The sequence below is a fragment of the Melospiza melodia genome, chromosome 1 (assembly GCF_035770615.1).
Source record: "Melospiza melodia melodia isolate bMelMel2 chromosome 1, bMelMel2.pri, whole genome shotgun sequence".
Taxonomy (NCBI): domain Eukaryota; kingdom Metazoa; phylum Chordata; class Aves; order Passeriformes; family Passerellidae; genus Melospiza; species Melospiza melodia.
Window position 1 is genome coordinate 135,063,951 of NC_086194.1, and position 26,375 is coordinate 135,090,325.

General features: G+C 41.0%; 1 protein-coding gene across 4 annotated transcripts in view; it reads right to left on the reverse strand.

Moving 5' to 3' along the window:
• Nucleotides 1–226: 226 nt before the first annotated feature.
• Nucleotides 227–26,375, reverse strand: part of PLAG1 (PLAG1 zinc finger) — a 52,045-nt gene continuing 25,896 nt past the window's right edge. Inside the window, exons 2-5 of one of the 4 annotated variants that reach the window (XR_010029497.1) lie at nucleotides 11,172–11,271; nucleotides 7,047–7,405; nucleotides 4,109–6,451; nucleotides 227–3,192 (exon numbers count right to left, since the gene is read on the reverse strand). Coding sequence is in view for 3 of the 4 variants with exons in the window: in XM_063168979.1 (XP_063025049.1) it covers nucleotides 5,188–6,451; nucleotides 7,047–7,288 (1,506 nt within the window). In the remaining variant the exon portion in view is untranslated. Of the gene's footprint in view, nucleotides 6,452–7,046; nucleotides 7,406–11,171; nucleotides 11,272–24,947; nucleotides 25,455–26,375 lie in introns of those variants that run through there. The other 3 variants (XM_063168979.1, XM_063168967.1, XM_063168989.1) reach the window with 3 other exon arrangements.

Sequence of the window (26,375 nt, forward strand, 5' to 3'; positions counted from 1 at the left end):
GTCACAGACACAGTAGCATCATCCCATTTGTTCCTTGGTGAAATCATGAAACACAGATATTTATGCCTTAAGATTTTCTGAAAAAATGACATTTTACCAGCCATAAATTATAAAGACAGTTATGCCTTTGCAAACTACTCCCAGCAAAACTGGATGGACTCTGTAATTACTTCTTGCAATCCCAAACATGCAGATCAAGATTATCTATTGAAATGCCAGGCATAAGTTATTCATTAACTAAAACCATTCTGTAATTTTATTGATATATTTTGTGGAGTTCACATATTTTTGTACAGCAAACATAACACTGTAGGCCACAAGAAGCTGCAGCACTATTGTTTAATAGCAGCAAGGTATATTTTATAATCAGGGTATGTGGACAATAAATAGTCTGTTTCTTTGGATGTGAATGTTTAAAATGAAGTTCTGCTGCAGCTTCATAACGTGATTGCTATTTTACAGAGCTTATACACAAAAATATATATGCAATCTTTTTGTCTATATTTTATACAAATACAACAGTAGTTTGTGAATACATTTTAAAGTACATATACATGATAAGCAACTCAATTTCCCATATCACAGGATAGCAAATTTTAAATGCAAGAAACATATACAAATTCAGTCTGGAATGCAGGGTTTTCTGTGTTCTTTTTTTTTTCTCTATTTTTTTCCGACTCAAAACTTTTATCATTAAAAACATTTTAGCATACAAGTCCAAACAATTTTTCCAAGTCCAAACAATTATAGCTAAAAATATCATTTCAGCAATCCGAGTCAGGTTTGGGTGTGACATCATTCACCAATATACTCTTCCCAGTTTTTGTCTAAGGCTTTTAGTAACATATAGTATGTTCTTCACTCCACACCATATATAAAGCCCACATTTAACATTAACTAGCAGTCACCTATTTTTGTGAACAAGAGCTGGGCTTGTCAGCGTTTAAATTTGCATGTCCAAAATTTTACTTTTGCAAGTGCATATGAATACATTGTGGTGTTGCACAAAAGTTCATTAATGACAAATTAAGTCACAGTATAAAAATATATCATACAACTATAGGTCTAGTATAGTCCTTTTTTTTCTATGGGTAAAAATACATCTGAATGAGACAGGGAGGTTTGTAGCACCATGAGAGGAGTTGTATCCCAAGTTACATTAGCAGCATGATCCAATATAACAATATTGCAGGAGTGTTTCTGAGGAGATAAACATTCACTCTGGTTCAACTGTACCACTGAAGCTTATACTGAAAAGTGTTTACATATGATTAGCAATAGTTCTGTGTCACTTCCAGGGCTAGATAACTGTTATCAAAAGACACTGCCTTCCAACAAAAGTAAGACACCCTTATTGCATAAAAGCTTTGGGACTACCCAAACACATTTTGAACTACTGTGGCATTACTTGTAAGTTGAGCATGATGCTAAGTAAGCTGTGGTTTAAACTGTACACTGGGGGGAAGCAGGACGGGCAGCTAAGCCTATAATGGTTTACTACATACCAGATAAGTACATATATTTCAGAGGCTTATCTATAGACTGAGAAGAATACAGGAGAAGCTGCTAAACCAGTGTATGAGACAGACATAACAAAGGATGCAGGATCCCCATAGCATTTACGGATGCAGGATCAGGCCCAAAGTTAACTTCAGACAGCAGCATAGCGATAGGATGTGATAAAAAAAAAATGTATCAAATACTGCATGTTAAATATTTTTGACAAAGTTTACCATCAAGAACTCCAGAAGACAGTTTGCAAACGGTGAGGACAAACTCCTAATTGTTTTTGACTGGTATTTAAAATGGCAGTAGAAGACAGTGTAGTTTGAAACATGTAAACCTAGTAAAAACCATTGTAAAACCCTTAAGAAAGACACACTGGTTCTGTGCAATATAGCAAATTGATAAGAAAACACTGTAAAAATGTACCTGTTTAAAATTACAATGTCTACCATTTTGTACACAAAGCATTATACCAAAGGCCTACATATATGTAATCTAATGGCACTTGAAACAAATTATAATAAAAGGTTTTATAATAAAAAGCATAACCTGTAAGAAATTTTCTTAAAAGGTTTAGGTTTTCTTTTTTGAAAGTGCTATATCTTGTAATATGTGTAACATAGAGGTTGACCAAGCTTTATTTTAAAAAATATTGGCCTATAATACAAGTTTAGCTCACTAGGCAAATGATCCTGAAAATATGTACTCTTAACATTCATTATTAGCTTAATAAAGCAATCAGCTCTGGCTCATGTTTCAGTCAGTATATGGTTTTTAAAAACCGCTACTGCCAAATTAACAATAAATCACTCTATTCCACAATTTACTACTAAATAAAGCACAAGCAACAAGTACACAAAAATATATATATTTAAAAAAAAAAAAAAAACCAACAACAAAACAACCTTACTAGAAGTTTAGAAGTTGCACAAAGAGTGGTGCATGATCAGCCAGCCCTCCCCCCTCCCACCAAGAATCCACGGGAAATCAAGAAAACGGGTTTTAAAAACTGATGGTTTAGTAGTGGCCAATAGTGACTGCCTAAGTGATGCTCAAAAGCACTCTGGTGGTGTTGGTATTGCTTTAAGGGTCAGTCTGCTTCCATGTTACCCTACATCCTAGTTCAGCTGCAAACACTCTGGGTGCAGCCACCCACTGAAACCCTGACTGAATGAGGTTCAATATCTTGTCTGAGGTCTCTATTTCTCAAGTGAAATGTATATCTAACACCAAGTGAAATGTCAATCCCTTTTCAGGAAGCTAAGGCACAAACAAGGTAGTAAGGGTTCTGGCTACGCACTAAGAAACGGGCGTTGGCAAAGTGTCTGTGGGTTTTGGTTTTCACAAGGTCTTTCAGCAGCTGGGGCCGATAACAAGTGGCTCCAGACTAGAAATTTGTGTGTCACAGGCTGCCCAGGGAGGGCAGCGCTGCCTGGCCACACTGCTGGGCCAGCTGCAGGATGCCAAGCACCTGCAGCTTTCCTCTGCGGCAGGGAGAGTTGCAGGTGCTCGGTTCCACATGGGACATAACCCACTGCAGGAATTAAGTCCATTTATCTTCATCTCAGATGAAAAGGATTGAGAATAAATCCAAGTTTTTCTTAGATGCGTTACAGTCGTTCATGTAAACTAGAGCTACATTCGGTTGCATTCAGCTTGTGCTCTGTTCATCTGTGTTTTTCTTTCCTTTAGAAAGGTGAATGGAAAAAAAGCAATATTGAACAAATCATTCAACTAAAGATGTAAGCAAGCGAGCAATCTGTTTCACAGAAACCAGAGGAAGCAGTCGTGAAGCAGAGCTAAACGCCCACTTTGAGATAACGTGCTCCTAAAACCAAAATCTAGGAGTAGTTTGCAGAATTTCAAAAGGTATTTTCCTTATTAATACATCCTTATTTTAATGCCTTTGGAACACAAACACATTTATAAAAATGTTATTTTTCAGTAATAAAATTTAAATACACATATGTATAAAATAGTAAAACTACACCTGCATATTGCTCCTAGCATTAAAAAAAACAGTAGGAGCTACTGATAAAACATCCGGAGCATGAGCTCCTTAAATGGGAGCAACTTTTGTTTCTGTGAAGTATATTTAGTTTAACCACTTAAAACCTTGTATGAATTCTCATTATTCATAGTTTGAGAGATACTAATGTACTTGAGTTCCATTTTTTAATTCCTTGTACAAAAATGACAAGGAAAATAATGTTATTGTTGAATTACAGCAAATCTAGTTTGCTTTTATGCATCACAGGGTTGGTTGTTTTTTTAGGGGTTTTTTTATCCTCTTTTGGTTATTAGGGGTTGGGGAATAGAATATATATTGCATTAGGTAAAAGTGGTGTAAGCAATATGCTTTTACTTCACTCCTAAGAGTCCTGTCTTTAAATCTTGGCAATGGGCAAAAAGTCCCTAACCAAGTACCCAGGTGTAGAAAGTGTGATTAACATCTAACTTGTTGCTTAGGAGGACATAACACACCATGTAACACAACTGAAAAGATCACTCCAATAAAAACAAAACAAAACAAACTGGTAGTTGCAAATTTACATTCACTTTCTGACTGCACACTAGTTTTGAACTGAAAATAGGTACACACTTTCTGGCTGGACTTGATCCACCCTTTGGCGGTGGCAGCGGGGAGAAGACTGACGCCTACAAACGTGAACACACTACTGGAAGGTTCCTATGCAGTACTCTCTCTATGCTACTAAAGAGACAAAAACAGCAAGTTAAGAATTCAAACAAAAACTGCGACAAAATATTCTGCATTACTACGTTACAACACTTTTATATTTCAAGATCAGCCATTAATTTTGCCTGTTTCCCTATACCAGAGTCACGAAAGCACAACAACAGTTTCAAATTCAACTTGAAACATCTGTCATTTAGGCAAGCAGAGATTCTCTGTCGAAATTCTGTTCAGCCCTAATTTTAGAGAATTACACTAATTTTTTTTTTCTTCTGTTATCCATAACAGGCCACCAAAATTTAAGCCAGAAAATGGCAAAATTCTTAACAACTTTTATAATGACTTCAATACAAGTCAAAATGCTATATATATGTACATGTGTATATATGGACTTCTACATATACACACACAAGTTTTCAGAAAAATCTGAATTCTATATTAATTTTAAAAATTTAGATTTGTCATTATAAAACAGGTCAGATGTGTCACCATTTGGGAAGAGGATTTGTTTGGAAACAGAATGCAGATTTTTTTCCCCAAATCTCAGGAATCCTTGTGATACATATTTTAAATGGATTATTTGCAAATAGTAGAATATATTAAAAGGTAAAAGTGGCAGTTTTACCACTGACATTAATAAAACAGACTAGCTGGTATGGTTGAAAAAGTTTTAAAAACGGGATGAGTGTTGTGAGTTTGCTTGGGATGACTTTCTACTGAACATTTTAAATGTGTAAATTGGCAGTGAAAATGAAAACAATACAATGAGACTGTTTAAAAAAAACAACAAACCAAAGTAAACACAGCTGAGAATAAACACTTTCAAAACATTTTAAAAAAGTTAATTTAAATTTCTTACTGGCTTCATGAGATTGGTACTGTACAAAAGCAGAGAATTCATAATGTCTTATAGTAGGCACTAAGTTAAAAATGGTCACCTAAGGCATTTCTACAAATAGACAGTTAACAAGCCAGCTTTGTACATCCTATTGGAAAGCTTGATGAAATCGTGGTAGGGTGGTGGTTGTGCTTAGACTGCTTGTGAAAGCTGCTGACAATGAGTGCAGAGACCCAAGACCTATACTATTGCTAGGATCTTGTGGATCCTGGGTTTGTGGTGGGAGTTGAGTCATAGAAGAATGTGCCTCCTCTTGCGTATAACTCATCCCGAGGTTTCCCACTGAAACAGAAGGATTATAGGGAGGGCCATTTACAGGTATGAAGTTGAACAGCTGAGAAAAGTCCAATGATGGGGCATTTAGAGGTTCACTAATAGGAACGGAGCCCTTGGAAAGGGAAACTTCCCCAGATCCATCATCTAGTGGCCCTACTTGTGGATCCAGCCCTAGTTTTGATGAAGATGCTTGAGAATCCTGGGATGAAGAAGGCATACCACTTTGCAACTCCATTAGGTAACTTTCTATTTCCCCTTTCAATGGCTGTTCTTTTTCAGGCATAGAAATTGAGTATGAGGTAGTACCGAGTGGGTATTTCAACGATAGCTGGTGAGAAGGGTGGACAGACTCCATATCTATTGGACAAGGCATTCCCAATGGTAACGATGTGGCAACCATTTGGTGTGCAGATGCAGAACTCTGCATGGACTGAATCTGAGTGTTGTAGAGATTTAATTGCAAAGTGTTTGTAAATGGCTTTGATGTCAGTTCACTGGAAGGTAAAGACATCACTGGAAGCAGCTCATCCTTAATAGGCACAGAAACATTGCAGGTAAAGGGATCTAGAAGGTCCATTGGCTCTGTTTTGACCTTCAGAAGTTCCTGGTTGTGACTTTTCTTCATGTGGCGCGTGAGGTGATCCTTGCGCCCGAATCTCTGTGCACAGTACTGACAGAGGAAGTCCTTTCTTCCAGTGTGCACTACCATGTGTCTGCGGACATCCTTTCGGGTGTAGAACCGACGGTCACAGTGTTCACACTGGTGCTTTTTCTCCTTCACTCCACCCGATGACTTGCCTGCATGAGTTTTTAGGTGCTCCAGCAGCACTCCTGTGCTTTCAAAAGTCTGCAAACATACCTTACAGGTGAGGTCACCACTTGTTGCAGCATGCAAAGCCAGGTGACGTTTGAACCCAAGCTTGGTATTGTAGTTCTTTCCACATTCTTCACACTTAAAGGCCTCTTTGTTGGGATTGTGTGTATGTAGGTGATTCTTTAGGTGATCTTTTCGGTGAAACATTTTCTCACAATAATTACACTTGTGGGTTTTCTCAGGAGAATGAGTAGCCATATGCCTTTAAACACAGATATATTCTGTAAGTAATTATTTTGATCAAAAAACACATGAGCTCATTTTTTAATGGCAGCTATATACTACGCTAAGGGCTGCTTTGCAACAGAACCTTTTAACTGAAAGCATGACACTACAAAGACAGTTTGACAAATTTAAATATAGCAAACCGCGAGCCATTTCTCTTAAATTGACACTTTAGTTTTGGTGGGTCTTAGCTACGGTAACAGGGGTATATGGGCAAGTATGAAAGTACTCGTGTAAAAGTCCATAGCCAAAGAACTTTCAGTCCATACTCTTTTTCTTGTGACAATTCCTTATACAAATGAAAATTCTACGCTCATTAAAAACAAAACAAAACAAAACAAAAACAAACAAAAGGAAAACAAAAGCAGAAAACAAATTAAGAAACAAAATCAAAGACATTAGCTTGCAAACTTAGGTAATTTAGAATTCTAGAAACAATCCAATAGCTACTTTAATTAACACATCCTCTCTGCAATCAGCTGAAGGCGTACAGAAATATATACTTTTACATGGCTTAACACGGCCAACATAAAATAGATAATATAATCTGAAAGATAAATAGAGTTTAATACCTTAGTAATTTGTACTTAGAAACAAAGGCCTTGGTGCAGTCTTGTTGTGTGCACTTGTAGGGCCTCTCTCCTGTGTGAGAGTATGAGTGAACCTTTAATTTCTCAACACTGTTAAAGGCCTTGTCACACAGTTGGCAAGGAAAGTTTTTTCTTGGTTTGGTTTCACCACGCTTACGTTTCCCTGAAGGGACTTTCTGGGTATCTCTTACTTCTGACAAATCACCAGGAATGACAGTGGCCATCGCAGCCTAAACCAGGCCTTCTTGTTGGACACTTGGGAATTGCCCAACTCCACTAAATGATTTAGCTTTAGATGGCTTCTCAAGTTTCATGTGGTCGTAAAAGAAAGCAAAAGGGGACTGGAAAAAAAAAATAAGAAACAACTAGTTTGTAACTAAACTTAGATTTTGAAGTTTACTTGCTATGTGATGCTTCTGAATAAAACTTAAAAATAAAGTTAGGTTCAGCTGGTCTAACGTAATACCTACAGGTTTCTTTATGCTATTTGCTGCAACTCTTAAAATGCATTGCTCAGGATGAACAGATCCACATATGCCCTGAGATCACACCTCACAACTTTCCCCTCAAGCACTGATGGAGAAGAGCAGAGTTTCTGTCAGATCAAGGGAGGCATCAGGCAAAGGCCTACCTACCCAGGCACCTTTTGGCAGCTTCCGATTTCAAAGGATTTACAGCCACGCCTCTGGTGTTTGCACAGACATACCCCCCTCCCCACACACACAACTATCAAAGCCTGTAAGCCTCAAAATGTTTGAAAACCTACAGAAAACACAGCAGTACCCATGCAGACACTATGGAGGGCAAAGCTCATGTTCCCGATTGGATGTACCTCCCTCCCTGTGATTACTGCACATCTACACATCTACGCTGGGAAAATGCACGCACTGCCAATGATGCTTAACACCAGGTGAAATTCTCCTGTAAACTCACTCACCCTCTACTAACAGAGACTTGATCTATGAATGACAGAAGTCCCATGGATTAGGGTTAGATTAGACAGATCAGGGTTTTATCAGCCCAGCACTGGAGACCCCCAGCCTTCTCATGCTACCCTGTGAGACACGAAGGCTGTAAGCATTCAGACTCAGGTTAGCTCAGGATGGAGGCTCCAAGTCCTGCCCCTGTGGCATAGCAAAATGTCAACTAAACAGGAGGCTTTCACTGTCAGGAAGTGCATGACGTGATCCTCGTGTCTGACTTGTGGGTGAGAAGTTTTAAATTTGTCATCTGGTATCATATAGTGGCAACGGGGCACCTGGCACCACAGGGCACTCAACAGCCCTCCTTTGTCAGGGCTTGCTGACAGCTTCACTTCATCCTTGGAGCACAACTGCTACTATAGATACCAAAATCCTGTGCTACCCAGAGTGGGAAGGGTGGAGCATGAGGTCTGCAGCAGCAGGGACAAGGAGGACAGCAGGACAGCACTCAACGCAAGCATTTTTGAGGGCTGGAAAGCTCCAAAATTTAGCCTTTCTCCCTTGAATGTGCCAGCACCAACCCCCAGCCCCGGTGTCATGGCTGGCAGCTGCTGTCCCCTCCGGTCCCTGCCGGGGCAGCTGTACAGGAGGCAGCCAAGCTGGGCCGGGCCGGGCTGGGCCGGGCGGCACCGGGGCCGGGCAGCGCCTCAGCCCTGGCAGCAGGGCCGGGAAGGCCGCAGCTGCTGGGACAGGTGGGGCTGGGCAGCTGGAGCCGGGCAGGCACCACCAGGCTGCAGCTGCTCCAGCCCAACGCCACCTCCTTGGAAAACAAACCGGGCTCTTCCCTGCTGGCAGTGAGGGAGCCCTGGCCCTAGCTGGCCTCTCAGCCCTGCTGGGGCTCAGCAGAGATGGAGGCAGCAATTGCTCCAGAGAGAAGTGGAGAGCAGCGCCCAGGTGTGCCAGGGGGGAAACTACATGGTCCTTGCAAGTGCCCCAGCATGGTCCTGGAAGAAAGCGAGAAGGAAGGAAAGCCTGTGTTTCCCTCAATGCATGACAGGACAGGAGAAGCAGGGAGAGGAAGCGGAAGTGCCTCTTTAATGTCTGCATTATAAGAAATCCTCAGACTTGAGACCTCCATTTGAAATGTGGATACAGAGTATGTCTTTGTCTAAGCCTTTTCCTCCTTTCTTCCCATTTTCCCTTGTCTTTAGAGGAGGAGAGAAGTACTGGTACACCAAGATGGAAATCTGCTTCCTTTCAACCCTGAAGTCCTTGAATGACAGGTTAAACTATGCTACCTCCTTTAAACTAGCAGTTTTGCAAGACCACTTTATTCCCTTAAACTTCCTAAGGAAACACTAACTTCTTTTAAAGATACCTCATGAGAGAAAAGGCATTTCTTTAAGGACTCTCTTGATTTCAGATTTGTCTCAAACTCATTCCCACTCGTGGGATGAAGCCTGGAGACATCAGTTCCATGAGTGGGAAAATGCACAGGTTTTCAAAGTATCAGCTTAATTTTATTTTCTGTCTCATAATCAACAATCTAGTTCACTAATTCTAGTTCAAAAGGAACAGTTGTTTGGAGATCTAAGAGCAATAATTTTCTTCGATAAAAGTAAATGAGGATCAGTTCCAAAGACTTCAATGAAGCCACCAATGTAATCAAAAGGAGAGTGTGATTCACATCAAAGTTGTGATATATCTGTGGATTGAAAGGGTTTTTTTAAATATAGGCTTTAATCAGAATACATTAATAAAATTAATTTTGTTCTTCTGCTAATGAGCACTCTGGTCTTCAGTGCATATTGGCCTGAATGTAGAACAAAATTTTGTTTTAGTTTAATCTCTCTTGACAAATGAAGTTCAGGGAGGAGAAGAAAAATCCAACCTGACCTACACTTGCACAGGGTACTTTTATACCACACAGGCACCTGCATGAGACGCACCACACAGAGCTGAGAGCACAGCAGTCACAGCCCTCACTGCACGGCCAGGGCACACCTCCAGCCCCAATGGGGTACAAGGGATCCAGCCCCTCTGGCCCCCCTGCCAAATCCATTCCTAGCCTGAGACAGGGAAGGCAGGATTAGCAGAAAAGGCAAGGAAACAGCCTCCACAGTCTGCTGCATAAGAGTGGCACTGCTTCAGCTCAGCAGCAAGTGGAGTCTGTGCCCAGACAGTGACAAGAGAAGCAGGGACAGCAGGGAAGATACAGGGAAGGAGGATGAGCCACCTCAGGGAGGGAGAGTGCACAGAACCAGGATGGGGGTGTGGGGCTAGGGAGGCTCAGGGAGTGCTGCATAGGCATTGGGAATATCTAAGGACATGAGGATAGGGGTGAGCTGGTAACACCGGGGTGGGTGGGAAGGAACTGAAGGTGCAACAAGCTGGGGAGTTGCAGGATATGAGGCCATGCAGAAGGGTGAATCTGATGTGATGTCAATAGCAGCCTTTGTTATGAAACAGCATATTAGGCTTAACAAATTAACATCTGACAACTTCTCACTCATTTTCTCAATGCAAAGATCACACCTCAGGCTGGAGACCATCCTATATTCAGGCCAATATAAGATCACTGTTGTTTTCTCCAAAATTTCAGGTAACCTAGCTGCTGTACCAGTCAGAACATTCACAGGGATGAACAATTTGGGTTTTGCTTCTCTACAATCAAAACTAATTAAGCTGACTTTGAACTGTGTCTAAGTGTCCTTAAAAATGCATCACTAGAACAAATATAGTGTGGATCCAATCTTTCATAATGACAGAGTTCTATCAAAGAACACGTATGCACTATTATCTCAGTATCACTTCTCAATAGGTGAGGCAATTAAGAATGTCAGTATTGATCTCTGAGTAGCAAATAACCACTTTTTTTCCTTTTTTTGGATGTGGATATATAGACTGAGCAATGGAGATAAAACTTTAAAAAAACACTGATCCTCAAATATTAAATTTTCCAAAGACCAGCTGAAAGAATTTTATGATTAATACTGCCTGCTTGTGTCTCAACATATTATCACTTAAAATCCACATTCTTACTGGTGCTTTCACAACTGCAGGATGAATGATTATATGCAGTATCAAATATAACAAACACATTACACAAAAGCTCATATATAATACTATTTTTAAAGAAGCATATACTTAAAGAGGATTAAAGCAGCCTTTGCTCAATGCACACCTGATGTTTGCCCACTAAAGTCCTCAGATTTTGGTCTTAACCAGTTCCGCTGACTCTTCTTGGAGGAAACCAGAATCCAGTACTTCCCATTTTTACTGGTCTGAAAAACAAAAGGAACAATGGACTAGACTCCAGCGAAACCAGCGCATTCATAAAGGCTCTGATGCGGCAAGACCAGGGATTGGAAAGAATCACAAAGGAAAAGTTAAAAGGGACAGATCCAACCCATGCACAGAACATATATACTGTTAATTATAAACTGTAGGAATCATTCTTGCATTATCAGTAGCAATTATGCACTTCAATTTGCAGTATACTTACATAATTTCAACTAATGCTATGCTGGACAATGACACATAAAGAGATAAAATTAGACAAAAGCAAAGGAGTTTTCATGTAGTTAAAAAAAAAATAAAAATCCACAGACCACAAATAATTTAGATGTAACAGCAAAACATGTGAAATGCTGGGCCCAGACTTGAGTTTCTTACTCAGAAAGGACTGAATAAGAGAAGATTCTGGATTAGGCCCAAATTTACTAGAACCTAATGCCTTCATTCTGCTTAATTATACAGGAAATAGCAGCTTAAAAGGTGACCTGCAAAGGAAAATAAAATTAATTTAAAAAAAATAATAAAACCTTTTAATGATGAACATGCTACAGGTAAATCTCAAAGGAAGACAAGTCTAGGTACGCCTGAGCAAACCGAGAGGGCCTTTTTGGAATTTCCCTTCTATCTCCCTTTCCCCTGCCATCATCCTTTTGTAAATTTGCAGCAGGTCTTCCTTGTCTTGCTAGAAGGCCTCCTGGATGACACAGCTATACACAGAAAACATGTTCAGTGCCTCATTGTAATGGGGAGGTTAATCCTGTCCAATTCTTCCAGATGTGTAAGGGCAGAGCCCTATACATACCCCACAGCAGGCTGAAGCTGTTTGGCAGAAGCCCTGTAGTAATGTAATGTTTCTTCCCCCCACACAAAACATTTTCCCTTCTGGCTTTCCATTCATTCGAGAAATCATTTTTCCTTTTGATATCGAGTTCAGCTCTACACAGCCCCAGCATCCTCTGTTGGTGGGTGTGAATGTGAGCAAACAGGTGTCCCTAAACACCTATTGATGTCAGAAGTGCTTCAGAACAACCGACTGAAGCTCTCTGATGGCTGAGGAACATTTATGTGGGGCTTTGTACATACAGGCAGGAGGCAGAAACAGCTCCAGTACTCAAATACAAAGCTCTGTTTTCAACTAATGAGCACAACTCTCACCTCCACTTTTTGGGGTTCCCAAATCATCTTGTTTAAGGGAGAAAATTATGATGACTCCTTACCTCCTCTCCCAGCAAGACCCTTATAAATCCATTCCCCTGCAATGCCCATATCAACATCTTCCACCATCACAAAGGAAAAGTTTCATTCCCCAGATATTTCTACTGAGGTACTACTATTGTTAAGTGTTTCTACTAATGTACTACTATTGTTAGGTAGACAATATTAAAGACAGACACATAGATGTAATGGACTAAGTCCTCATGGACTTAGCTCCTTCACTATTCACATTTACAGACTATTTCCTGTTTGGAAAAAAGACTCCAACAAATCCTGTTAAAATATTATCAAGTCCTCTCAGTGGCATTTAACATTTTCTCTTAAATGTTTATAGTCCTCAATGCTCACCGCACATCTAAAGCCACTCTAGCAAAAAGCAGATGACCTCAGGGACAGGCCACTAGAGACATGGAAGGACTATGGAATCAGGGGAAAATGAAGCAGCTGGAACAAGTAAATAAACAAGATAAACACATGATGTAGCTAAAATGCTAAGGAGAATGAAGGAGGACAGTGAGGTACTCTCATTCATTCATTCATTCATTACCTTACAAATTCAGCAAAATCACAATGCAGTGGATCCAGGTGAGGGCAATGATACACCGACAATTAGTGGGATCTCAATTTCTACAGGGCCTTTATTATGTAAAGAGCTCAACAATGTACACACAAAAGGGGCTACGTTTGCATGAATAATGAAAACATTTACTCCATTTGACAGGATTAAGTGAAAAGATAAAATAATTCCTATTTTACAACAATAAGCATGCTATTGGATAAAAGACTTTTCCTTATGCACAGAAGACAAAAGTTGCCCATGACAATGCTGATTTCTAGACCACCTTTCTCAGAAGCTTTTGGTGTTAAAAAATGTCTGAGGCATAATACTGGACAAAGATGTACCACTCTCCTTGTAACTGCTTATAGTCATAGCATTACTAAGCTTTTCACCCAGATGTGGTAGGAAGAATTTTTGATGAATAACAAAGTTCAAAGTATTCTCCACATGAAGCAGAGATGCATCACACTACAAAATGCATTGTCACATGCATGTGCCCAAAGCACATGGGTATAACACTTGGGTATAACAAAACACAACTTCTCTAATTTGTCAGAATTCTTAGAATTCTTACAATTTATAGATCTTCCATAATTTGTGAAGCACTAATTTTGCTAAGTCTCCAAACATCCTGATAATTGCAGGTTAGATAATATTTCAATTTCAACTAAAAAAAAAAGTGCCCCAAAACTCTTAGGTGGAAGATAAATAATATAAAATATAAAATAATATATTCCTTTTTTATTATTAAAAAGAGTAGCACTTTTCCCCCCAAATTCACAGTTCCTATTCAAAAATTTGATAGTTACACTTGAAAATATTTTACAACATCTCAACTGAAAGGATAATGATCTCTCTGGATAATGAAGACAATACAGAAATATAACCAATAATCCTGCTCCTAACTTGCGTTTCATACTTGAGAGGGTTCAAGCACAGTAAAGGAAAACAACAGTTTCATGGTTATTTTCTTTCAAAATAAAAGAGCAATAATGAGAACACAGTACTGAGAACACAGTATTTGTCATTTCACCTTTTATACAAAACAGCAAATCTAGCTTCAATTCCTGAAATCAATCAGTTTTAAACCAAAGGAAGGGTCCTAGAAATATTAGAATCATATTAATGGTAGAACTCAGTAAGGAGTTAACAGCATTAGAGTCATCGTGGGTTTCAAATATTTCTTTAAGGAAACAAAATGGAAAGCGGTTACTTACCCTACGGAACTGTGATTCTTTAAGCAGTGCTGTCCGCACAGATCCCAGGTGAGCACGTACTCACACGGACAGGACCAAGTCCTCTGAAGTCAGTAATGTCCATCCAGGCTGTGCCTGTGAACCACCTCAGCTCTGCACAAGGCCAAGGAGTCCCCAGCAGTGCCACCACTGCCCCACCTAGCACGGCCAGCAGCGGGGGCAGCTCCCAGCTCTGCCCTTCGCTCACACCGTGGCACAAACCCAATGGCCCGCACCACTGCTGCCAACGCGCTGCTCTGGCAACCTCCCTCTGCCCTGCTGCTCCCAAACCACTGCTGCCACCTCAGGGGTTTGGGTGCTGATGTGACTTGAGCTGGCAAGGTTTGCTGTGGTTGATGAAGGGGAGCAGGGGCATGGGAGAGCAATACATGGGCAAGAGTTGATGTCCTAGCTGCAGTTGTGGTGTGAGGTTTGGAAAGCTGAAACACTGACCGGCATCCTAGTTGAGGAAGAAAAGAGGATGAACAAATGCAACCCAAGGAAGCAAGGAGTTGCTGCTGCTCAGGGTGGTAATGGAGCAAACTAATCTCAGGATGCCCCAGTCCAACCTCTCTCAGGTTTGCCAACAGTAAAGACCCATTCAGAGTAAAGGACAATAGATGACTTCTGGTGCCTCTATTGCCCATGTACCAGAAGAGCCACCATTACTGTAGCATAAGTAATGATTTTTCCTCTTTTCTGTACCAGATGACTAATAGTTTAAAAAGCACTGACAGGCAGTCACCTGACTAAAAAGTACTGACAAATGAAATCTGCTCTGTTGGAGCAATCAGGGACAGCTGGGGGAGCTGAGTTGGTGAAATCATCAGCAAGAGACAGCTGATCTCATCACTGTGGCTCAGAACAGCCAAAATGACTATCAGACAGCACCTCCATTTGTAGAGAGGTGGTCACTGGAACAGGTTTCCCAGAGAAGCTGTGGATGCCCCATCCTTGGAAGTGTTCAAGGGGACAGGCTGGATGGAGCTTTGAGCAGCTTGGTCTAATGGAAGATGTCCCTGCCCATGGCATGAGGGCTGGTACTAGATGATCTTTACAGTCCCTTCCAACCCAAACTGTTCTATGACTCCAACTACAAACCCCATCCCCTTTCAGCTGGAGCTCTTAAAATGGCACAAATGTTGCTCCTGAAGATGAAAGAATGTAGCCCTACATTAAGGTGACAAAAACAAGGAGCACCATGTAGGCATCTCTGGCTTTCCCTGCGCTGTGAGCTTACACACAAGCCTCTCACCAGGCAGTTCCATTTTGTGGGGAAGCAGATTCAATCCTCCAGCTGATTTAGCTGCTGGAAGGGGCTGAGGGTAGAAGTGGCAGAGCGCCTGCACTGCTCCAGGACAGCATGCTGGGACCTGCTGCCCTGCAAGGCTCAGACACCCTTCCTGGATCAACAAGGACCAACGTGCCTACTGCACACTTGAACAGGCCTCAGAGAGAGCAGGAGGTCTGACTGGCTCCATAGAAAAACACTCGATTTTTTGCAGCAGACACTTCAACTCAGAGTAGCTGCAGGCAGCAGAAGATCCAACTTCCCACCTATGACTTTCAGAGAGAGAATTAGAGAGAATTCTCCCTCTTAGAATTAACTTTCCACAAGGGAGGATCTCAGATGGAGAAGCTGATCCCACCAACGGAAACAGTCAAGCAGGTAAGAAAAATCCATGCAAAGATGTTGAAGTATTGATGCTTCAACCTTTTTAGGGTGCCTTTCTCCAGTTGAATTAAAATCAAGTCTTCTGACTGATTCAGGGGTCTACCTCCCTGCTTGTGCTTGGCAGGCCATTTGATCTGCATTTATTTGAACAGCATGTCATTTTTTAAAAGAGACAGCTGAGGGAGCCTTCTACCTTTGCTCATACTTAGAAAGAGAATCCTGGCTTTGGCAGGAAGATGCTGATCCTCTCCCATCTGGTCTTGGCTGAATAGGGGTGGAGAGGGAAATGGGCAATGAAGGTCTCTCTGTGCTCCTACATCTGGAAACTCAAGCTGAGGCACTGATGCTGGAGGGCAGAAAGGAAGAATGGGCATTGCTTGGGTGAGACAACAGAAAGTGAGCTTGGCCATGAAGCCTGGCTAGGCCAGGAGAGGCTCACACCTGCAACTTTCACAAAGTGAAATTTAATTTTCTGTCTGCTTTTTTGTGTAATTTGGAAGAGATCTGAACAGCAAGCAACACGTGCAGACACCTGGCAAAACTGTCAAAAATAAGGCACTGCCAAATGGCAGGAGGGACAGATCTTGGCCCCCAGAGCCCTGCATCTGGCACTGTGGCCTTTTGGATGGTAAGCAGTGAGGGGGGAGAGCTGGCAGGTACCCTACCTGAGAGCAGCTGGGAATCACCACGCTTTTACAGCTCCTCTTCTCTCATAAGCTGACAGACAATGTGAAAAGACAAAGGGGTCCAACAGTGAGGCCCCGGTGGGACAAGATGGCATTGAGAGGTGGGTGATGCCACCTGGCCATCTGCATTTTCTGACAACTGCAAAGAACCATTCAAAGATGCAGGCACTGGCCCTGTGGTACAGCGGTGCTTCTCGTAAAGGCAGCACGCACACACATGCAAACTCATCACAAAAGAACAGATAGTTTTGCTGTGTGGGTTTTTAAAAAATACATAAAAGGCTGTATTTATTTTATCTTGAACTTCAGGACCTGCTTATAGCACACAGCTCAATTCAGGGAAATCCTGCTCCAAGGATTCAAGCTCCAGCCTACAGTGCAGAGGGGTGGCTGAGGGAGCATGGTAGGACAGCAGTGAGAGCATGCACAGGCTGCAGGAGGACATAACCAAATCCCCAAATCCAGGCATGCAGCAGGAGAACTGCCTGCAAAAGCTGCTACAGGAAAATGGGATGATGTGGGCAAAACAGTGAAAATATCTCTCCAGCGATCTTAGATATAAACATAAGAATGACTTAGAGATAATAACACATAAGAGTTCCCCCCTGAGGGAAACAGCCTAACATCTAGAACACAATGAAACAACATAACCACTGAAACTAAAACCAGGCAACCATTGTAGTCTACTGTTAGTGACAGCACATTACTAATATCTACTGTGTGCAGAATGATGATTATGCTGCAAAGAATATAATACAGAAGACAGAAAAATGCAAGATTCATCAATACTAGATTTTATTTAAGGCTTTGCTGCTTTGGTTTTTTTTTTTAAACACTCACAAAACAGAGAAACCTACAGAAAGTGCAGGCAGTAGAGCAAGAAAAAAAAATCTCAATCCCTTCAAACCAGTCTGAAATCTGGGTAGCAATGGAAACAAATGCACTAAAATTATTGAATGTATTTCTTCTCTTGTGGGTAGCAAAGACAGGGATTTCAGTAGTAAACATCTGTTAAATATACATATCTTTTATTAATTAATAAAGAAAGCACTTGGAGGAAAAAACCCACTAGATTCCTGTGGGACAGTAACCATCATAGAAAAATAGGTATTTATATACATATGACTATTAAGTTTAATGTTTCTTTTCGTTGTCATAATTCTATGCAATTCTGAGAGCTATACTACAGTCATAAAATTTGGACAAGTTACTTTTTAATTTTAGAAAGCAACTCATTCTTATAATATGCTACACTAGAAAAAGGATTACATAACTTTTTTCAGAATATAGAAGAAAAAATTCTATCATGCTTGTCCTTTTTTTTCCCCTTAAGTTTCTGGAAAAGTAGAACATGAACTTACTAATGTTTATTTTAGCATGACCTAATAGTCTGTAATTTAAAGAAAAAAAAATCACAATAGCATCCAGCATCTCTTTGTGGGCTTTCCATGTTTCAGATTACTTAGGTCCACTTTAAATCTTGAGAGCTCAGTTTTGGTTACTAAATGTTCCAAAGGATTCCTGGTTATATACTAAATTAAAGGAAACAAGAGCTGCCTAGAGCTAACCCATCTGATGATTGTGGTTTTATGGACTTTTTAAGAATCTCCATGGTACTGCATAGATGTTTTTCTAAAAACTTCGGAGAGACTGTGATACAAATAACGCTGTTAGTGTGATTACTGTTAGAATTTTTAAAACCTGTGGAAGTGTTTTTGTGTGTTTTGGAATCACACCATCACCACCACCACCACCACCACCACCACCCCTCTTCCTCATGAATAATCTGGACCCATTTTTGAAGTAATGATGCTTTTGTGAAAACAAGCTTTGGTTACTGTTTAGTCTCCACACTATTTTTATAATAAAATGCAAAGGAAATCCTGTAGATGCACATGCAAGCATGAACACACAACCTAAAGGTGCATGAGATTATACACTAATATGGTCAGGAACCAATTTGATATTTTTAAGGAAAAGTATTTTCCTTTGTCACAAGACATCTCCAAATGAGTGTGGGTGTGAGGGCAAGATTAGTGCTACATCTAGGCCAGTGTTCTATCTTCAGTAATAGCCAAAAGTACAGGACAGGTCACAGATGTGTGATATTTCTCTGGCTCTCTTCAGACCTCCCACTCCTTTGATGTAAGGGACTTTCTGAACCATACGTGGTTTGTGTTTAGCAACTTTGAGCACATCACCCTTCCAAGCAATAGTCCACGATTCTCCTGGAAACCACATAATTTTTTACAATATCCACAACATATGTTTAACAAGTCATCCCATAGGTCTCTCCACCACTGATTTCATGGAGAACCTATAATTTTTGAAGGCACTGAATATGCCTTCCCTCCTAACTGAGCATGCTTTTGTTTTGAAAGGCAGTGGTCAGTATTCATCTTTCTTGCTCTGCACATGTCCACAACATTGCCCTCAACTAATTACTTCCCCAGACCAAAGTTCCAACTTACAGAAATGTTCTTTAATGGAAGCCACCTATGTAGCTCATCATCCTTACTGATCTTCTCTAAGCTTCTTCTAGTTCTAATACACCTTTGAAGGCTCCAGAAATACACACAACTTGGAAGCAACTCGAACATTCACTCTTGTAATGACATTCTCAAAATTTATTCTGTACTTTTTTACTCTAATACTTGGACTGTGTTTGGGTGACCAATGAGTTCATGATCTCACATGATCACCAATCACAATTTCCAAATCTTACTCCTCAATGGCAATACTCAGCACAAACTCTTAATCCAATATATAAAAAAAGGGATTGTTCTGCCCAGTTGTCCTTCTTAGTTATCGTCATAATTTATCTACACTGAATCTTATCACCCATTTTGTTGCATAGTCCTCAGCACTTTAATGTCCTTCCACTGTTCTCCACAGATAGCTCTGTTCTTCACGGCAAAGTTGCTCACCCAACTGCTCATCTCCTTAGTGATCCCATTCATGAACATGTTCCACAGATCTCTGTGGAAATTAACCGGGACCCCCCTTTAACTGAGAATTGGCCTTCTACCTTTTGACTGTACCTCTTAGACTGTAATTTACTTATGCAAAGACCTCCCCTCTTACATCATCTTAGTTTCCTTAAAAAGTCTTTTTTATAAACTTCACTTTGGTTTTTGAACCAGAACATCTTTACTTCTTGCTGATCCTCCCAAAAACTCCAATTGCCCAAGACAGGACTTCCTCACAAATACTTCTTTGACTCTTCTCAAATTATCATTCCTATGCAGCTGGCCACCAATGCTATGCTTTATTATAGCATCTACCAACCAAATGAAGATTTCAGATTTGCCTGGTACAGGCCTGCCTGGCCCAGACTACCCCTGAAACCATGATTTTCCATACTTGCATTTCAGAAGATTTTTCTGAACCTGAATACTCAAACATGTACCATTTGGACAATGTAATTAGGTAGCAGAGCACAAATAGATTGGATACGTGTTAAGTTTTGCTTTTTGAGACAGTTACCTAACAAATCATAACTAAAGATGTTTTTAACAGTTTCAGCTATCATTCAAGTAAGAGGGTTACTGTTGCTCTAGTCCTGCTAGTTAACACAAGCTCAAATAAGAGGGGCAAGTTAGGGGTTGAAAACAATCTCAACCTCATAGAAGCTGCAAGGACTGTGCTAGGACAAGGCTTTCTGCAGGAGCTGATTTCTCTCATGATGCTACATTAGATGGTTGAGAAGATCAATTCTGGAACAAAACCACAACTCATGCAGGACAGATATAAAGTGACTGAGAGACAGAGTAGTCTCCCCACTACATAACACCACATCCTGGGTATAGGTGGCAACCATGCAGTAGTGCAGAGCCTGTAGCAAAAGCCCAGTCCTGCCCAGAGTCACACTGTGAAAACAACATTGCCTGGGGGCAAAACCTGTGACAGGGTTTAGTACTGTTTTTTTGTAACCTTGGATTTCTTTTAACCACATTATTTATTGGAGCTATTCCAACTGAAATGCTGATGATCATGGTTGCTCTCTTTCCCCTGCCTCTTATCCCAGCCTCAAGAAAGGCAACAAGAAAGAATGACCTATTTCCAAGCAGTCACTTCTAATACAACCTACGGTCAAGGAACTGGTGTTCTATCTGAAAAGAAAATACTTCACAGATTATTGTAGCTTTACAGTAAATAGGAAGTGCTCATCCAGCCATGACTGCTTTTGCTACTACTGCTACAGCTGTGATGCTGGATGATGCTATCAATGACCTTATGAGCTAAAACACAAAATCCTTAGGGAAGGTTAGCTGAAAATGCAGAATACTTAAGGTAATGCCAAAATCCCTTTTCAAAGCTGCAACCAGTGAGCCTTTCTGAAACTGCACAGCACAGACACCAAATGTATTTCTGACTCTGTTCATGTACCAACTTTGTGCAATGCTGTTAGTACACACCTAAATAGCTTACTCTGACTGAGTGACTACTCAGAGCCCCCACAAGCCCTGTTGCTACCAGAGCATCCTTGTGAACAAGGTAAGTACATAGCTCTGCATTTGTTCCCATTTCCCATTTGGCATGTTGAGCATTCTGCTCCAGAGCACTGTGATGCCATGCAATGCAATTTGGGATGCACAACTCAATGCATAAGAATTCTGAGATTTGAAGCCAGATTAGTGAACAACTAAAAGCAGTCATGCATAATTTAGAGCTACACAACTGAACACTGCAGTGGGAGATAAGGCAGACAGTTAGTATCCAGAATAGCCACCCGGATTACAATATTTGGATTCAGGTGACCAGAAGCAACAACTGGATCAGTTTCAGCCAGCAAAACCAAAATCTGCTAGAAGTCCACATAGATTTTGTCCTGGAGCTCCACCAACAGAAAACCATTTTGGGAGCTCCTGTCAGCCTGATGAAACGTCCTAATGATGTGGTCACCAAACAACTTTACCATTAAATCACAAGATAATCATCATATTATTGGCAGGACAAGCAAGCCAGGAAGGCTGACAGTAGCACAAGATTTCTCCATGTCATGTCAAGGGACAGGGATAGGGGTCCCTGCTGTCACAGAAACAGGTTGTGAAATGCATACAGGTTCCCCTCCTCAGTCCCAGCTCCACCTCCAAACACACTGGCCTAAGACTTTCTCAGTCTTGCTGGACACAGTTTACCACAGTAAGCATTCACCAACACTCGCTGATCTATGATGAAAGACCCGGATTTCCTGAAATGTAAATTTTATTCTCCACAGTCTAAGACACCAGGCCACTTACAAACTCTCTCTTTTTTAAAACAATTTAGTAGACTCTGCTTCCCTGATTTCAAGCCTACATTAAGTGATGTGAGAAAAACACATGCAAGACTTTGCCTCGAACAGCTGCAAACTGCTAGTAGGGCAGGCTTCCAGAAAGGTGGAAGGAAGATGGTGACAAAAAAGATGGAATAAAAATAGTCTTATGACTGTATGGTATGCATCAATGTTTCATGCATGTTATGGGAAAAAATTCTGGAGGGCAGATGGAAACATGAGATAGAGATGCTTTTGTGAATCCCAGAGAATGTCTTCCTCTAAAGTGCTCTCCAACAAGACGCTTGGGCTCCTTTCACGCTGTGGGAAAGGAGCTCTAGGCTAGCAAAAAAATTTGCAATCAAAAAGGTATGTTTAGTTTAATTTTATTTTTAAAAAGTTATGAAGAGATGAATTTTACAATAGTTATGTGTTCAATTCATTTTTCAAACAGGTGTCTAGAGAGATGATTTATTTACTGATTTAGCTGATGGTGAATTTTTTTCAGTGAAAAATAATAACCTTAAAAACGAAGCAAGTCTTGCACAGAGTGCTTCTCTAGATGGTATACATAAAATCAGAGTAGTCAGGAAACATTTCAGCTCAACTGACATAGAGGTCTCAATCTGAAATACCTTCTATGTTTTGCAGGGTGTTGAAGATAAAATGCTTGACCAGCGTTTTGTTAGAACTGTTTAGGTTTAGCACCTTTGCACTGCCTGTTTCTTGTCCCCTTCCAGAAATGCATAATCCATCACAATCTTCTGGGGCTTCTCCAGGAAACCCTCCTTTCACCATTCTGCCTTTGCTGAGCTGACAATTTCAAGGTTCAGATCCACCTTTTGTTTATCTTCTGAAATCTGATGGCTATCTTTTAGCTATTAATTCCCTCTTCATATGGGCTGCAGCTTTTTTATGTGCTAAGAGAAATCAGAAAAAATAAAGATGTTACTAGTCACCCCACTCAATACCAAGTCTATTTTAGTACTGCTAACTAGCTTCCTCCTTCATGACAACATTTAGGTTCTTTTCTTCCAGTTTCTCTTTTCACCGTGTGCCCTTCAAAACTGCAAGATGCTTTCCAAATTACTTCCACATACTACATATGCTGTTGTAGGTTTTTCTGAGACATACGTAATGGCGTAAGTTGGTTGCTATTGTTTCAAAACTTGAAATAGTCAGACACTGTTGGATAGGGAATTTGAGTATAAAGGGTTCTGCTTTTGGTTGTTCGTTGGTTTTTAAAGAAAAAACTAGTATGCATTACATATTTAACTGCATACAGGGGAAACTCACTGTCCTTATGCTGAAGGACAGCACTCCCTAACAAATTCTCCTGGGAGACCTAAGGACCTCATTTATAAAGACAACAGGCAAATTGTGATAACTGCAAGGTTACCTATCAACAAGTTTCATCCACGAGTGTTACTGTTAGTGTAATTTCTTTAGAGGGGAAAAAAAACCAGACCCCAAAACAAAAACCCATCTCCTCCTTTACTGGCACTTTTTGTGTCAAACCCCCCTCTTACACACTATTTTCACTCCTTTTATGGCTCCTGAAGATTACTGTAAAATACACTGTGAAGGTAAGAAATTTCTGTTGCAGCTTTTAGATCTACACAAGCTCATTTTACCACACAGAAAATACAGAATAGCCACAGAGTTCAAAATTCTTTGTGTACTTCACCTTGAGTGAAGACTGAGCACAGAAATGAAATTCTGCAACAGCACAGCTTTGTATTTGAGACTGCTCTAGGATGAATAAACACTCTGAGCATGACTAAGGTCTGGAGCAGGGGGGCAGCATAACCAAAGCTGGGGAAGGCTGTGATTAGCGAGGAGGAAATGACAGATCAAACCAGTAGAGAAAGGAGGCAGAAAAGTGTGAATCATGTCTGGGACTTGGCACAGCAAAGATATACATCATTAAAGCTTTGAAGTAAAACTGATGAGAAGATGACATTTCACTGAGGGGAACAAGAGTGAAGAAAAAAAGCATGCAAAAGTATCAAAAGTGTGATTGAGAGCTCTTGCAATTGTGGAGTCAGGTACTGGACAAACTACAAAACATGAGTCAGCAGCACAGATGTGACAGTCACTGACTGGGAGGAAGGCAAACCAGCACTTGCTAAGCCGAAGGATGTCACACAGGCAGGGGTGCAGGCAGCAGCAGGAGGAAGCAGTCCCATACAACACCATCCATTCTCTATGTCAGTGCACACCCCCTGAGCACATGACTCCCTCCAGCCTTCAAACTATCTCCCCTTGCACCCAACCCGAGGAGCAGAGCTCCAGGGAGCATGGAGGTGAGCCATGCCATGGCTTCAGCTCAGCTGGCACAGGCAGCTCCTTGCTGTGTCTCACTGGGCTGGGCTGCTTTCTGCCTTCCCCACAGCCTCAGGGCAGGGAGCAGGCAGTGAGCTCCACGGTGACATCAACACCAAGAGCAGGGTCAGCATTCTTCTTCTGGAGATCTCCAGGCTTTCCAAACAGGGCAAGGTAGGTACTGGACAGAGTTGCAAAGATTTGGACAGTGAGGAGAACTGATCTGGGCAGCTAAGATAATTTGATGCTATTCCTCATGAAATGGGCCTTTTACATGGAAGGTACAGAGCACAGAGAACAAGGGGAAGGAGAAGACATGGGAGGTATCAGGGAGCCGATACAGGAGAGTTTCTGAGAAGTCCATCTGTACAGCTGGACTAGTAAGAGGGCGAGGCTAGCTGAGCAAAGACCAAGGAGAAGGGTAGGGGACAGTAAAGGTTGATACTCTGGATGACAGAGTAAGAGAAATGAAAGGATGGAGGGACAGTAGTTGGAGTGCAGAAGTTTAGAGATGGTCAGTAAGCGACAGCGCATCTGTGTGGATGAGGAGCTCACAGAAAAGAAATAAAACAGGAGTCTGACAGAAGTTTGACAATGGCTAAATTAAATTGCAAGGGAAAGGCTGCTACCTGAGTGATGGAGTGATGCTCCAGAAAAAGTAGTTTAAACCCTCCTGTGAAGTTATTTTGCAATTGGGCATGCAATACTTACCGGATCAGTTTCCTCCTCCAGCCTCCACAGGATCCTGTAGCTGTTTCTTGGGTATTGTTCACAGCTGAGGAGACACAGTGCTTTGCAGCAGACCCAGGCCAGGAGGACACTATGGTATAGATGAGGCTACTGACTTTTTTTTTTTTGCTGGTTTGTTGTGGTTTTTTTTTAAATTCATTTACCTCAGGCCTCTGTTGTGGCACTGTGTACCATTAGAGAAAAGAAATATTCACTCCTGGATTTGGTGGCGATGTCACTTGCAAAACCACATGAGGGCACTGATCAAGAATCCTGCTGAGTTTCTTTGTCTTCTGTTATATCCTTTGTGGTCTCTTGTGCTGGTTCATTCCTGAGGCCAGGTCCAGGTGTGTTTTCTCTCCTTCATTTATGAGTGTACCTGTACCTGCCCATCCCGTTACGATTCATATCCAGGCTCAGCCATATATGAACTGAAGGCCACCAGAGCCTTAGCAGACCCTTCAAAACTAATAGATTATTATAACCAACTTTCTTACAACCTCCACCACAAAACCAGCACTCTTGCCTACCTGCCAACATGTATGGAACATCTACCTCTACTCAGAATGATCCTGGAGTAAAGCACAACATGGGTAGTGAGCCAAGTGGGAAGAAATAAGAACTCCAGCGCATTATAAACAATCCAAAGAAACCCTGAGTGGAACCCAGCTCACCACAACAAATATTTACTACAGTAAATACTCCTTTGTGATGCAACATTGAGAATTCAGCTCAGCATGGACACATGATGCTGTAAGAGGAACTGCACTGTATTCAAGGTAACATCCTACTGGGGACTAAGCCATAGTGAATTGGATTTGTTAATTATTTCTCAGTAATCATCAGCCTGGAAATTCTCTCACTTCATCCATTTTAAAGTTCACAAAGGGACAATCCTACCTATTGACTGCTTGAGTGAATTCTATGTTTCTGCACTTACAAAAGGAAAATAGAAGTAAAGAACGGAAATGCAGTGAATTTTACATGCAGTTTCTGTTTGTTAGAGAAAAATCTTTTTCAGTATATAAGAAGAATTTAATAATGTAAAAAAACCCCCAAAAAAACAACAAAAACCCCACAATGGGTTATTCCTCATCCTCTACCTTTAAGAGATTACTCTAACAGATAACACAAATGGATTTGTAATTACTGTATTCAAGTGTCTTTTATAAGCCACTAAAGACACCAAAGGAATGGGTCAGGTGGATATGCACATCTCAGATCTGCTAAGTCCTGGTCCCATCTCTCTCACATAAGCAGCTAAGGCATATCAGCTTACACATTTTGATCAACTCCCAGTCCTTGCTTAAAGAAAGAAACAAAACCACTTAACCAAATCCAGCCTACCTCTCTGTCAAGTCTTCCCTCCTCTCCCAACAAGACCCATCCGTTCCTTGTTTCTAAAGTGCA